The sequence below is a fragment of the Theobroma cacao genome, chromosome 2, assembly GCF_000208745.1.
Source record: "Theobroma cacao cultivar B97-61/B2 chromosome 2, Criollo_cocoa_genome_V2, whole genome shotgun sequence".
NCBI classification, from domain to species: Eukaryota; Viridiplantae; Streptophyta; class Magnoliopsida; order Malvales; family Malvaceae; genus Theobroma; species Theobroma cacao.
The window spans coordinates 32,858,381-32,873,618 of NC_030851.1; the positions used below are offsets into that span (position 1 = coordinate 32,858,381).

Below are 15,238 nucleotides of genomic sequence, written 5' to 3' on the forward strand. Positions count from 1 at the left end.
CTATATCAGATAGGCCATATTGGGCTTTGTCTTCATCTGGGAAATTCACAGTTTCCTCAGCTTATGATCATTTATGTGAATTGGAACGATTTTACTTGAGCAATAATTCGAGCGTGTGGCACCTGGCATGGAAATGGCAAGGACCAGAGAGAATCAGAATGTTTTTATTACAATGCTTACCTGGTCGAATATTGACCAATAAGGAGAGATATTGAAGACATTTGTCTAATGATCCGAATTGTCAACAGTGTTGCTTGGAAGAGGAATCAATCCTCATATCCTTCGAGATTGTCTTGTGGCCAGTGTCGTTTGGACTAGAGTTTTACCTCCAAGGATGGTTGATTCATTCTTTAATCAATCTAATTTAGATTGGCTTCTGTTAATTTGAATACATCCAAGACTAAGAATAATGGAGTCCCATGGGCAGTGGTTTTTGGAAAACTTGTTGGTTACTCTGAAAATGTTGAAATGCATTTGCATTTGAGAATACCTCTTATAGTACTGCAAGAAAATTGTTACAGATATGCAGTCTACTGTCAGATATTCACACTGTTGAATTGTCAAACTTTGGTAATGGTCGTATTACTTTGACTACCAAGGAAGAAATTCTTATAGCTTGGAAAGCATCGCCAGTAGATTGGATTTCTTTAAATACTGAGGGTGCCATTCACGTTTCTACTAGTCCGGCAACGGCAAGGGGAGTCCTGAGGGATTGGACTGTACAATGGCGTGGTGGTTGTGCCACGAGACTGTAGAAATGCGCTGCTTATCGTGCAGAACTTTAAGGTGTATATAGAGGACTTCAATTTGCATGGGGGGCAGGTTTTAGAAAGATTGATCTCCAAGTGGATAGTAAACTTCTTGGTCAAGCAATATCTTCCTCATTGCATCATCCATGCGTTAATTATGACTTGATTCAGGCTATTGACATATTGGTGAAGAGACAATGGGTGGTACAAATTCGGCATGTCTACAGGGAGGGCAATATTACCGCTGATCATACGGCCAATAAGGGTTTTTCCATTGAAGAACATCTTGTAAGCTATAATAACCCACCTTCTACATTACGACATGTGTTGGCAAATGATGTAATGGGTATTTCTTTCAACGTCTAATTGGACAATAAAATTGTCCTTTTTTTAACAAAAAAAAAAAAAAAGAAAAACAAAGTAAGTAAGAGCTTAGAGTGCTTTCATCTTCACACGGGGTTTCAAATCTCTAACCCAACAAAATCAAACTTTTTACTCCAATTCTAATACCCATGCGCTAAACCCATTGACAACCCTTTTCTTTCTTTTCTGTTCTTTCAACGTCTATACCCATGCCCTGTAGAATGCCTATCGAATTCGTCCTCATCAGCATGGGCCTGGTCCTCAACGGACAACTACTTTTCTTTCTTTCTCCTAGAAGTTGTATATTGTTTAATTGTCTTTTGGTTTTTTTTAATTCCCTTCAAAAGGCTTCATTGTAGCGTCCGCAACTGGCAACCAACGCTTTTCGAACCATTGCTTTTACCATTTGCTCACAGAAATCAGCAACGGCCAAGAAGTTAACCAAAAAATCAAAATGCGAGCTCTGCTTACTCCAGAACCTTCTCTTTCTTTCTCGTCAATCAACACCAACTCTCGCAATCCCAATCCATCCCGAACTCGAACCTCGCTTCATTTCTCTGCGAGAGATGGCGGCCACCGTTTGATCGGACGAAAATCGCGTTTGACCGCTACGAGAGCTGCGTTGGACTCGGCAACTATGGAGCAGTTAGGGCTTAAAGAGTCCGATATTAGAAACCCGGCGATTTCTTCCACGTATCGGAACTCGAAGTTGCCGAAGCCAAATCAGACCGTGCTGGAAGCTCAAGCTAGGGTTTGCACTGGGCCCACGCAGACCAGACCGCTCTCCGAGGAACAGGCTTTTAAGGTTTTGGACACCATTTTAAGATCAGGTGAAATGTTCGTTAGTCCATTTCTCTCTTATAACTATAATTTTTGTGAAAGGTATAACTTATAATTTTTATATTATTCTCTCGGAAATTAAAGCTTCTTAAAGTTAATACACATTATCAAGTTTAATTAATGTCGTGAGTAAGGTTGATTTGCCAGAAAGTGATATATTGGAACTTGGAAGTTTTCAAGTAGATAGAGTTTGGTCAAATTTGACGTGCCATGATTTGGAGTCTCTGTTAAAGATCGTAATTACAAAGAAATTATTTTCTATGGCTGAAGTCAGTTCGGTATCTTTGCATATGTTGACAGTGAGGGGAGAACTAAAAGATGAAGAACAAGTCTCAAAAGCACAACTTGGAGCATTCTTTGCTGGAATGACAATCCGTGCAAATGCCTTTCCTGAAGCGACTCAATGGAGTGAAGGGGAAAGCCGTGCAATGAACATATTTTGGCCCCTTCTAGCACGCGCACTACCAGCTGATATGATCTTCATTGCTGATCCTGAAGGGTCCATAATGGGATCAGGAAGTTCAATAGGGCCTCAGTTTGTTGGGAATGGCACAAGTGAAATGAGATTGGTTGGTGCACTTAGAGAAATTTTGGCAGGAGGCCACCTTGGATACGAGGAAGTCCAAGGTGTTCTGAGAGATGTTCTTCCATTGAAATTGGAAGATGGAAAATCCACTGGAGTAAGTGAATCATTGCTTTCAGCATTCTTAATTGGCCAACGTATGAACAGGGAAACAGACCGTGAACTTAAAGCGTACTGCCTTGCATTTGATGATGAACTTGGTATTTGATTTAAAATATTTTTTAACCTTTTTTTAGAATGGTGTAAGTGGTTGAGTAATATCAACCAAATGAAATATACTATCTTCTGGTTAATCTATTAAGCGAACAACAGGTATTCCTCCAGTTGCTGACGTTAGATCATTGACCCATTATGGTGAACCTTATGATGGAAACACACGTTATTTTAGGAGCACATTGTTTGTTGCTGCTGTTAGATCTTGTTACGGTGAATCTTCCTTGCTTCATGGTGTGGAATGGATGCCACCAAAGGTCAGCAGTACTTTTGTGGCATGTGAATCATTTTATTTATTATGATTAATCCTGGAAAATATATAAGTAGGTGTTGATGTTGAAACTACTGTAGGTCATCCTCTAAGGACAAGTTCATTTGAAAGTAAAGCATCCTTTTGCTGCTATACAATTGTTCTGAGTTTCAAAATATTAAAGTGCCAATTCTTGTAACATCAGTTATTATGCACACTCATTGCTCCTAATATTTCATCAATCATAAGGAAGCCATTCTTTTTTCAGGGGGGTGTAACTGAAGAACAAATGCTGAAGTTTATGGGAGCAAACACTAACTTATCCTTGCATCAAGCAAAAGAACTTATTGAGGTTGGCTCACACTTGCTCCTCTCTCTCTATTCTCCCACCCTCCCTCCCTCCTTCCTTTTTCTCTTTCCTTGTTGAACCTTTCAAAAATGTTATTTCAGGATGAAGAGGTTGGTTTTGCCTACGTGAGTCAACGTGAAGCTCGCCCATCTCTGTATGGAATCTGACTGAACATCTAATGCAGTTTTTTTTCTTTTACATTTTTGTGCGGAAAGACATTTTTTGTTCCCCATTTCAATAAAAAAATGAAGAATAAAAAGTTGAAGAGAAAAAGAAAATGGATAAGAGTTTATTATACATACATTTAACATTTGAATCCCATTTCAAGTTCAAACAAAGCGTTTCTCCTGAAAATGGGTCTAAAAACTAGTCTGTAATTCTAACCAAAATTTTTTGAGTCCATGTTTTCAACTGCCAAATGAATCTTGTTTCAGATAGTATCTTCTCCTTTTATGTTTTATGATGTATAGTGTGTTTAGAAACTTGGTACCTTTTATGTTACACTATTGTGGCTTCTTTGAATAAAGTCCTATATATGATCTTACTCTGGTTGAAATCGAGTTCTTGAGCACCTAAGACAATGATCTCATTAAGGTTGATAGTTGGGCCATAATTCCACATTTTTCTTCCTTTGTTCTCCAAATTTTAGATGTAATTATATACTTAATTAAGTACTGTATTAATTAATGGTCTATTTGGTGAAAGTTGGTTTTCATTTGGTAAAACATAACATTATCGAATTGGAAACTCTAATATTTTGGGTTTTCAGTGAGAGGGTTGGTCTTGATTTGATATTCTAGTGTATCATGGGTTCATAGGTGTAGCTGGTTATGTTTTTCCTATAAATAAAATGAAGCAGGTAAGAATCTTTTATGGTTTTCACAGATATTCGTTGATTGGATTGAGGGAACAAATAAAGAAACGCCCACCACTGGCAACAACTGAAAAGGTTCAGCAATTTATTAGGGTAAGCATATAGATGGATTGTAATGTTAGCTGCGTTAGTTTAATGTATTGTACATATTATGTATGATATGGTATGGATGTGTATATATGTTGTTCTCTCAAAGGATGCTTAATCTGGCTAAAAGTTTGCATGGCATCTTGTCCTAAGAAATCGTGTTCTGTGCTACATCTTTTTATGCTGGTTAAAATGTCCTAAAATAGACTGGTGTGCTTATTTTACGAAGGATGTTGTTTCTCTAACAGGCAAAGGGGAGAGAATCAATTGTTACTGGATTTTATCATGAAGGCTATGAGGAGCCCTTGCTAATGCTTATGAAAAGAAGAGGTGTACATTCTGGTTTGGTAGTGAAGGTTAGAACTTTACGTTTATGAAACAACAACAAAACAAACAAAGCCTTTTCCAACTACTTGGCTTTGGCTTTGTTGACAACTTCACCTTTATAATGTAGGTTAAATATGAAAATGTTTCGGTCAAGGAGAAATAAATAACATAGGATTTACCTTCTATGATATTCAAGATTTTTAATTTAATTTAAACTCAGAAAAGTTAAAAGTAATCTGAACAAAACACTTAATTTTGAGACTTTTCTTATTTAAGGGTGAAGAAGGTGCCCTCTCAATGACAACTAGGTTACGATCGGTAAACACATCAGAAAGACTTCCTGTGAACTATTGTTCAGGTTTTCGTTCAGTAGGCATGGAATCAGCTTGTGAAGTGGATGGTTGGTATTAAGCTGTGTCTTCTCTAATCCAATTTAAAAGTTATAAAATCCTCTTTTTGGTGTATTCTAAAGTTCTGTGGATATTTATGGAACTAAGATTATTAGCAGAATTGATGCATCCAATATCATAATATTGCAGGCGTATCACGTCAGAGTTTCAGGCTTGAGGTTAATGCTATGGACTATGGCTTTGAACCAACTGATACTCCAAGAACTGATAGATCGGTAAAATTTTGAAAATCCTTCGCTATTATCTTGATCATTCTCTGCCTTTCTAGTTGTTTTATGTCAACTGAGTGATGCACTTGCAGGATGCTTCAAATTCCTTGCCTATTAGCTTACAGCTTTATTTGTTAATAAGGTTGCAAGTGGAATGTTGAATAACATTGTTTATACTTCCAACTGACACCCTAACAAGTTATAAATCCGGATTTATGGATAACAAAAATCGCCCACCCCCCCCCCCCCCTCCCCCCTCTTCTTCTCCCCTTCCAACCGGCCACCCCCAGTAAGGGGCAGAAGAAACTCCTCTTGCCCTTTGTCTCTTCTGTTTGTGATTTTAGAAAACCCAGGGTCATTTGAATGTCTTTGCTGCAATACCAGGTATCAAAGAATATAGAGTTGGGTCTGGCAGCTCTGCATGGCCAAAAAGGGCCAGCATATGATAGAATTGTTTTAAATGCTGGAATTGTGGACCATTTACTAGGATGTGATGGTGCAGAAGATGTATCCTTAGCTCTTGATAGAGCCAGAGAAGCCATGGACAGTGGTAAGGCTCTTAGGAGGCTCCTACATTACATAAAGATGTCGCACAAGGGAAAATGAATCAGTATGAACAGTGAAGCAGTGCTCGCTTCATTTCAATTCTTGTAGATCAGTGTTGTAAAATTAATAAAAGTTGTTAAAAGAGGAAAGGATAGAAAGGGGAATCTTACAGATTTTCTATTTTGGGTTTTCGTTTTTAATAGCATTAAAGTTTTTTAGTGTGTAAAATTAGCTCAAAAGCCAATGTCATTGATTATTTCTTGTTGTATTAGTCTGTGGATTTTGGTTCTTAAGAAGTAAATGCCTTACTGTTTTTCTTTAATCGGGGGATGTGGATTTGTGAATTTTTGTGGAATATCAGTATAATACAGATTCAAAATCCTGTATTTAGTGGATTATATTTGTAATACTACTACTTTTAGTTCCTAGAAGCCGCAGTTGCATAATTTAAAATGGGTGGATCATAATAATGAGTAACGTGTCATTTTCCAAACACAACCTGCCGCTGCTTTGCTCTCCACTTAAAAAGATTAGATGATCGAGCTACATTTACGTCGTAAGTGCAATGGTTACCTCTCCCAGACTCCTATAATTATTCATAAAAAGTCTAGATGAACACTAGTCATTCCATCAATCAACGCAGAAATTGCTAAAACAACCTAGCTAGATTATTTCTGCTGCCGAAAGAGATTCTCATCCCATTATTTTCCCAAAGACAACTGGCTTGAATTCACTCAATTTATGTAAAGAATGATTTGTTAGTGACTTGAAGTGTTCTCATATCTGAAGAGCAGCTGCAATGGAACCGGCAAGGCTAAGAATTTCAAATGGAGGTTTGCTCATCACCGCTTTCACTGTCTGAGGGCATGAATCAGTGATCCAGAAGTAGGTCAGCCCATTCTCAGGATGCCCTACATAAATTGAAACATCAGGCAGTAGCTGATGAAACTAAACAGGAACTGCAGAAATCTGCAACCGCAGTGAGAGCAAAATTTCTTCGTCTCTCTTGTGACCCACTTGATAATATAAATATTCAGCATCTAAATGCTGTGACTATGTCATGAATAATGTCTGCTAAATGGTAATTCAAGGAGATACTAGGATTTTCACATTAACATAAGTAACAATTAAAGTTTGAGTTATTTTTGTTTATGGAAATTCATTCTCTCTCTTTCTTTTTCTTCTTTTAAGATGAAAATTCATTCTCTAAACTCTATACCTCTGAAGATATTTAGGGTTCAAGTTCTCCTTTAGTTTACAGATCCTGAAAATCATCTCAATGACATCAACTATAATATTCTAAACTCAGTAAAGAGTATCTAGTATGATATTCAGTTAATTATATTTGAAAAAGTAAGTCATCACCACAAAGCAATGCTGTTCTTTTCTCCTTTTATTAAAAAATTTTTTTTGTAGGAATGAGTCTTCCAAAATGCTACTGTATAAGTGCATGCAATACCTCCATTATCACATTCAAAGCGTTGCCATGACCTGTTGGGGAAAATTCCATGCGTCACATAGGCACTTATTTTTGCTGCTCCATTGGCCGCTAATACTCTCTGAAAGACATGGACATGATGAGAAGTTAAATAGGAATTGCAGACTTTACAATCCATTAACAAGAAAGAGATTTCTGTTGCCTATTTCTTTTCCTTTTGCCTCTTGCAGAGATGTGGATTTAACCATGGTTGGATGTGGGTATATGAACTTAAAAAGACTGAGTGAAGAGGAAATCCTAGTTAGGAGTTACACACCTGGCATTCAATCAGAGTGCCACCTGATTGAACCAAATCATCAACAATCACAACATGGCGTCCTGCAGCTTCTCCCTCTTTAATACGTACAATTCGTTGGTCCCCTATCCGAACTTTATTACAAACAATCTGTTATCAGTTTGAAAAGGTTATGCCAACATCCATATGCAATAAACAAGTTTTTGAGCAGTAAGAATGAGAGATGTATGCAGAGTTTTACAAGATAAAGCTGAACAATCATTAGATACAACTCTAGTGCAGAAGAAGGAAGACCTAGGTCACATCTATAAAAAAGAAGAAGAAAACGTTAGGTCACATCTATAAAAAAGAAGAAGAAAACGTATTCTCTGGTAATCCCCCCACAGATGTGATGGCACTTATATAGGATCCTTCTTTTCCCATCAATTGAAAGGTTACTTCCAGATAATGTCCATCCATTTTATTTAAGTCTACAGAAACAAGTAAGAGCATCAGAGAACAAATGGTAATGGAATACTACCTGCAATAGCATGCTGTTTGTATTCCAAGATTAGTTACAAACTAGATGCCACAGAAAACAACACAGCACCGAAAACTGAACCATAACATTCAATCTTACGCACTTATAACCACATCATTAAAATGGCAGACCAGAAACATATAATGCTAGAATCTTGCGTCTCTCAAACAAATTATTTAGACCTTACATTTGCCCCTAGCCTGATACTAAAGCTGAAAACACAGCACTCTTGTGAAAAACTAGATTTGATAAGACACATTCCAAGAAAACATGAACCCAAGAGACAATCTCCTCTTTGACAAGGTCAAATGCTTGCCCTAAGATGCCTGCCTGCATAGGTTTCAATGTATTAAAAAGACTCTTCCAGCTTTTTTCTTCCTCTCCAGCATGATTTTCCTAAATGTGAGTACGTTGTTACTTAATGTGCTGCTGAGGGGGCCAAATCAATTAGTCATTTTCAATCTGGATCACAAACTTTCAGCTTATTCACGATCAATGCTTTATAGGTAAAATGAAGTATAAAAAGTTTTAAAAATGTACAATGATTCAATAGTGTGAACAAACAATAAGATCTGACACTAGTAGGCTAGTGACTTGATGGATGAATAAATGTGTGGTAAACACAACTTCAAATGAGGTACATCATCCTTGTTTGTTATGCAGATCTTATATACCGTTGGAAAATGTTGCAGCTGCTTATGAAATCTTTTCCAAGCACCATCATCAGGAAAAGCAATGGATATCTGAAAAATGAACAAAATTATAGCAGAATATTAGAAATTTAAAACAGTTTTAAGAAAATACTCTTTCCAACATATAGCGTGACCAGTAACATAATCCAAATAAATTTAATGAAGAACAAAATCTCTATGAAAGTTGATTTTGGTTCAACTTAAAAATGAGTGTAAGACTTAATAACTGAAGGGGGAAAAAATAAAAAGACAAACCCTTCTCAACTTGAGAACTTCAAAAGCATAGAAATCGTACACAAGAGAGCCATAACATATACTGTCTCGCCATCCTTGAGAATTCTATATTTAAGGTTTCATCACAACATTATCCAATTAACCTATAACAAATCTCACAAACAGAAGCACAAACAATAACTATCACTTGCCTTGGAAAAAAAAAAAACATACACCCAACAATACAGGGTATAACCTTACATTGTCAGAGTCAGGGAGCTGTTGAAGCCTATTCTTAAGCAAAGGTATCCCACTCTCAAAGCAAGGCAATATATTATCACCAAAGTAGAATCTCTCCTGAGAAAACACGAAAAACAAGTCAAAACTTTTTTCAAAGAAATGATCAGAAACATAGCTTCTAAACAGACAGAATAAAACATTAGTATATCAAAAACAGAACCTGCAAAGCATGGATATCAAATGTCACTAAGCTAGTAGGCCCTCCTCTAGAAGTCGGTATATTCGACAATATCCTAGCGAGAGTAAAAGCCGTCGCGACATCTCCCTCGTCCTCCATTCTCTCAGAGGTTCCGGTAGGGAAAAACGGGAGAACTAGCGTGAAGGAGGAAATGAACAGTTTTGGCAATGCATAGATAACAGATAACTGCTCGAAAATCACTCCCGGCGAACTAAATGAGGCTAAGAAGGCTACATGTTGCCCCCGAATTCCGTGTGCATTTGGTATAAATAAGTTAGGAAATCCATCTTCAAATGTCCTAAAATAAATATATAATTCAACTTAGCAACCATTTCTCTAAAATGTTAACATTCAGTGGAAATTTAATGATAAGGTTACCGCCAGGTGATGCTGCGGATCTCAATGGCGTCTGACTCAGCAGCAATTCTCTCGGCGAGCGCCTTGGTCTCGGCGCAGAAAAAAAGGCAGACTTTTTTGACGGTTTTAACGGCGGAATCGGAGGCCGAAGCGGCGGCCATTGACATCGAAGAAGAAGGAGAATTTTGGATCAAATGGATCGGTTCGGTTCCGGAGAGGAACTCGACGCTCCAATTCGGAGGTTGATTTTCAAAGCTCTTAATCTGACACCGAAAACGACTGCATTTCTTGTCGCTTGACAAAATCGAAAATGGTTTAGAAGAAGTGAAGTTGGAGAAGATCTTTTTTCGGTTTTGGAAAGAGGAAGGGAGTGGTGGCGACGTGGCCGCCATAGCGGCTATCACACTGTTAGGTGGGTTCTTGAGGAGGGGGACTCTAATTTTCCTCTTTCTTTGTACTGACTCGTAGTAGCATTTGTTTTGAGGTTCTAGCTGCTGGCGTTGGGGTTGGTTTCTGTCGGTTTAAAGAATACGGGGGAGGATGAGTTGACTGTTGATTCGGTTCGGTAGGAGTTTTTTGGATTTCCATAAATACCCCATGCGATTAAAATGGCACGTTTTTCGCGCGTGTTCTACTGTGATTTTAGTAGCCAAACGCTTCACGCCTCGACTAAATTACGTAAGCAGTGGTTTTGCTGAGTTAATTCTCTATGAAAGAAAGTTTGGTACGTGATGAAACAGATTCCAATAATTGTTGTATATTTTAACAGAAATAATTGACGTATGCATCTGTATAAATTCGGTGCTAATAACGTTATAGTTATAGTTTAAATATAAATTATAATAAAAAAAATTTAAATAAATTTTTATTTTTTTATTATGTTCAATTAAGTATTTATATTTATATTTTAAACTAAATATATTTTTATGACTAATAATTAATTAACTGTTATTAGTTAAAACATCACATGCCACTGTATAAAACATGATGATGATATGACATGCTAATCACATGTTATGATGAATAGTGACCTAACATGTTAATGTAATATGATGATATGATTATGTAATATTTTTCATAATCCACCTCAATGTCATGTCAATACCATATAAGTATAAAAATAATAAGTGATGTTTTAATTAATAACAGTTAAGTTAGTTATAAGTACTTATTTGATCCAAAATAAAAATGTAAAAACTTTGATTGAACTCAATAAAAAATAAAAATTTATTTAAACTTTTTTTAATAATTCAATGACTTTTTAAAGCATTATGCGATTATAAAAAAATGCTAAACAGTTTAAATAATTCTAAATAGAGATATAGAAAATTTTGTTCTTAAAATTTAATAGTGTTTATTTTTTGATGTCATTGTTTTTATCTCTTTGTTTTTTCTAAAAAAAAAAAGAAATAAGCAGATTGTTTATCCATTTAAATAGTTTGCCCCAACTATTATTTGTTGTAATAATTAATCTCAAGATGATCCAAGTATTATCCTATCTTTATAAAAATACATGGTATAAATGTTCAAAAGGATTCCTAAACTTTTTAAGAAAATTCAAATAAGTTCTTATTTTTTTATTACATTCAATCAAATCTTGTATTTTAATTTAGATTAAATAAATTTTTGTACTTTTATTTTGAGTCAAATAAGTTTTTATAATTAATAGTTGACTTAGTCAAAATATCACTTATCATTTTTTATTACATTGCATTGATGTGGCGTTCCGATATATTACAATGAGTGATAATGTAACATTCTGGTGTGGTATGATAACATGATTATGTGACATTTTTCAAATCTTATGACAAAATACATTTATTTTTGGAGTAAAATAGGCGACATGTTTTTTCTATACATTGGTAATATTAAAATTCAAGGAATACTCTTATAGGGTAATTGGTATAGATATCGTACTACTTAGAGCTTATAAAACTTTTGGACTTAAAGGTTAATTATCTCACCCTCTACTTTTATATAGATATTTCAAACTCCAATAAACTTAGAATTATTTTTAATTTCATTAAAAATAATTCAAGTTTATTAACCACAAAATCACTCCACCATAGATTCATGATTGTACTCTTGGATTAATTATAATTATAAAAAATAATTCAATACTTGATATTAATTATTAGTTGTCCAATTGCAAACTTTATATTGTAAACCCTCATAACCATTCAATGATAAAAAGTGAAATTACTGTTTTACCTTTTATGTCAATTTTGCCTTCTAGTCTCAAATTTCATCCAATTAGTAATTCAATACTCTAGATATAATATTTTGAGTGTCCAGGTGTGATGAGTAACTAATTCATCAATCCACTAGGCCCAAATTACTCACTAATTTTCTTGAAATTACTAGAAGCAATATTAATACTATAAACTCCGTTATTTGGATATATATTCCCAAATGTACATCTTGATTATAATTCCAAAATACAGAGTCTAGATCAACACTTTATGATGATCATACTCATAGTAAATCAAAGATTATAAGGAGATTAAATATGAATCCTATATCTATCAGGATTTCAATCCTACTGTAAGCAAATGCATAGGTGTAAGATCAAGATTTAAGCAACAGTTAAACTTAAATTTGATTATCACATGATTCTAGTTCATGTAATAGTGTTATTACTCGAAGTTAACTATTTCGATGATTTGAGACTCATTATTCCCTTGAAGTGAATCACATTCATTTTGTTGGAAGTAATCTGAACACTATAGCCTTAACACAATAAAGTGACCAACTTTATTATATGGTTGTGAACAATTTTTAGATTCAATTAAAACACATGTCTCTTATGTATGACTCTTCATACAAATGTATTTTAATATCTCAATAGAATCACGGTATCTTAATAACTAGATAATGAATGCTTATTTAAAATAAACCCTTCTTCTTATTATCAAAATGTACTTTCATTACAAATTTAATGAAATTAAGCATGAAAATATACTTACTTTCAAAGGCACCATATTCTCAAAATTCCTAACAATCTCTCACTTGCCCTTAAGCAAGTATGACATATCTCTCATTCCAAGACCTTCTAAATGATCATCGAAACTCTTTTATGTTAAAGTCTTTGCGAATAGATCGGCGGGGTTCTGCTCTTTTGAAATTTTCTTCACAAGTACTTTTCCACGTTATATGATATCTCGAATGAGATGATAGTTCCTTTCAATATGTTTTGCTGCTTTATGATTCTGCGGTTCTTTTGAGTTATCCATTGCACCACTGTTATCACAATAGAGTGTAATAAGCTTGTCCGCATTTGGAATTCCTTCAAGGTCCATAAGGAACGTACGAAGCCATGTAGCTTCCTTTGCTGCTTCATAAGGCGCAACATACTCTGCCTCCATATGAAAATCTGCAATACAAGACTACTTTACACTCCTCCAAACTATGGCTCTTCTTCAAATGGTGAATACAGATCCTGATGTCAATTTCCTATAATCAACATCAGACTGAAAATCTAAATTAGTGTACCATGTTGCTACAAGGTCACTTCCAGAATATACAAGCATGTAATTTTTCGTTCTACAAAGATATTTAAAAATGCACTTGATTGTAGTCCAATGCTCCATGCCTGTGTTGATTGAAATATGCTAACCAATCCAATTGCATAGCAAATATCTAGCCTAGTGCACAACATAGCATACATGAGATTTCCAACGACAAATGCATATGGAATCTGTCTCATGTTTTCAACTTCCTCTAGAGTTTTAGGTGACATTTTCTTAGAAAGTTTGATTCCATGTCTAGAAGGCATAAAACCCTTCTTGGAATCTTGCATAGCAAACTTGGCCAAAATCTTGTCTATGTAGGATGCTTAAAATAATGTTATTTGCTTGTTCTTACGATCCCTCATAAATTTGATCCCCGAAACATAGCTAGCTTCTCCTAAATCCTTCATATTGAATTGTTGGTTCAGCTAACCTTTAATTGTTGATAACATTCCTGCATTAAGCTCTACCTTTTAATCTGCAAGCGACAAGTCTCACCTTTTTTCCTTTTGGAATCTCTATATATTCAAAAAATCTGTCTATTTCTATAATCCAATCCAAAAAATTTTCAATATTTAAATTCCTATTAAAGCAAGGAATATCCACCTTTAATCTAAAATCTTTGGTATCTCAATCACCATAATCATTCCTTCCATGTCCAACGTATCTCACAAGTTGTGCAAAATAATAATCTTTTTCATCTGAATCTTTCATGTAGACATTTTTACTACGCCCATTTACAGGAACAGGTCTACCGATAGGCTGTCCATGAGCTACATCATCTCTGGTACGTGGCCTTTCGTCATCCCGATTTCTGTTAGCATTTATGCCTAAAGCATCAAATCGATCTACAATTTTTTCAAAGTATTGTTCCAAACGCTAGAATCTGAGATCTATTCGTTGCTCCGAAGCTCTCAATGCCACCCCTTTGATCTTGCACTGTAGATTACAAGGTCTCAGTTCCATGATCTTCGCTATGAGAACCACCGCCCATCATAATTGGGTCATCTGCCATTAGATTAGGCGAGTTTTTCCTACTTTGATACCAACTGACATGCGAGTTAGCATGAAAATAAAAGCTAGTACTCGACAGAGCTTTTAAAATTGATAACCAAGTTTTAAATGCAAAAACTTACACTCAAAATTTAAGAAAAAATATAATATGATTCAAAAAAAATTATCTAATAACTAAGTCTAAAGGTACTATTTATAATAGTGTAATCCTACTTAACCTAAATTTAGATTAAAAGTAAAGTAAATTAAAATAAAAATATGCTACCCTAGATTTTTTTGGAGTACATGAAAAGTAAATTCTTAACTCATATTTACATGTAGTCCAAATAAAATAAAATAAAAAGAAAATCTTAAATACTAAATACTAAATATTAAATATTAAAATTACTTATTTATGTCAGGTTGCTCTTAGGCTTCGAAACAAATTACCTCTCCTCACCGATGCCGTTTCAAATTTGCAGCTGGGAAGTAGCTTTCTGATCAATCTTCCCTCGCAACTGGAAGCCCGTGCTGATATTTTCTTCACAGCTTTGGAACCTGCTGGAAGGAACGACAATCACAAATGGATAATAGTAATTAGAGACGGTTCTAATTAATGTTTCTAAAGTTAGCCTTTTTACTTACCATGAAAATGTGCGGCAGAGCTCAATGGAATGTCAAACAATAACAGGAAGAAAATTACAAGGACATGCATGAAGCTGGGCATTGGCCATAGAGGCATAGTTGATTTTCACGCACAAAATGCCTGAATTTTCTGCTGAACAAGTTGCTGCTGCAAAGAGTTGACATTAATGCCAAGCTCCAAGCTGGAAAATGGCAACAATGAGTTTTTATAGCGGGAAGTTTGCACATCATGGAAGCAGACGCTGACTTGGAGTTGTGTCCCAATCATGCGAGTCAAGGTAATTGTTAATAAACATTG

At 35.2% G+C, this 15,238-nt stretch overlaps 2 protein-coding genes across 2 annotated transcripts; one reads left to right on the forward strand and one right to left on the reverse strand.

Moving 5' to 3' along the window:
- LOC18609534 (anthranilate phosphoribosyltransferase) lies at positions 1,201–6,122 on the forward strand. Its single transcript, XM_007044691.2, has 10 exons — positions 1,201–1,942; positions 2,253–2,735; positions 2,848–3,005; positions 3,267–3,350; positions 3,449–3,501; positions 4,233–4,314; positions 4,557–4,664; positions 4,912–5,035; positions 5,175–5,260; positions 5,639–6,122. Exons 1-10 carry the CDS (start codon positions 1,567–1,569, stop codon positions 5,858–5,860), a joined length of 1,776 nt encoding a protein of 591 aa, XP_007044753.1. The 5' UTR covers positions 1,201–1,566; the 3' UTR covers positions 5,861–6,122.
- Positions 6,358–10,334, reverse strand: LOC18609535 (ribose-phosphate pyrophosphokinase 4). The gene is made up of 7 exons (XM_007044692.2): positions 9,815–10,334; positions 9,419–9,734; positions 9,220–9,315; positions 8,728–8,796; positions 7,555–7,683; positions 7,260–7,359; positions 6,358–6,711 (listed from the first exon to the last, which is right to left on the reverse strand). The coding sequence occupies exons 1-7, from the start codon at positions 10,183–10,185 to the stop codon at positions 6,578–6,580; spliced, it is 1,215 nt and encodes a 404-aa protein (XP_007044754.2). The 5' UTR covers positions 10,186–10,334; the 3' UTR covers positions 6,358–6,577.

Bases quoted from the DNA above. Each gene is read 5' to 3' on its own strand.
- LOC18609534 (XM_007044691.2), top strand. From the start codon at position 1,567: ATGCGAGCTCTGCTTACTCCAGAACCTTCTCTTTCTTTCTCGTCAATC. The intron at 3,502-4,232 runs GTATGGAATCTG...TGGTTTTCACAG, and splicing joins CGTGAAGCTCGCCCATCTCT to ATATTCGTTGATTGGATTGA. The intron at 5,036-5,174 runs GTTGGTATTAAG...ATAATATTGCAG, and splicing joins ATCAGCTTGTGAAGTGGATG to GCGTATCACGTCAGAGTTTC.
- LOC18609535 (XM_007044692.2), bottom strand. From the start codon at position 10,185: ATGGCGGCCACGTCGCCACCACTCCCTTCCTCTTTCCAAAACCGAAAA. The intron at 8,797-9,219 runs GTAAGGTTATAC...TTCATTTTTCAG, and splicing joins AGCTCCCTGACTCTGACAAT to ATATCCATTGCTTTTCCTGA. The intron at 7,684-8,727 runs GTATATAAGATC...AACTGATAACAG, and splicing joins AGCTGCAACATTTTCCAACG to ATTGTTTGTAATAAAGTTCG.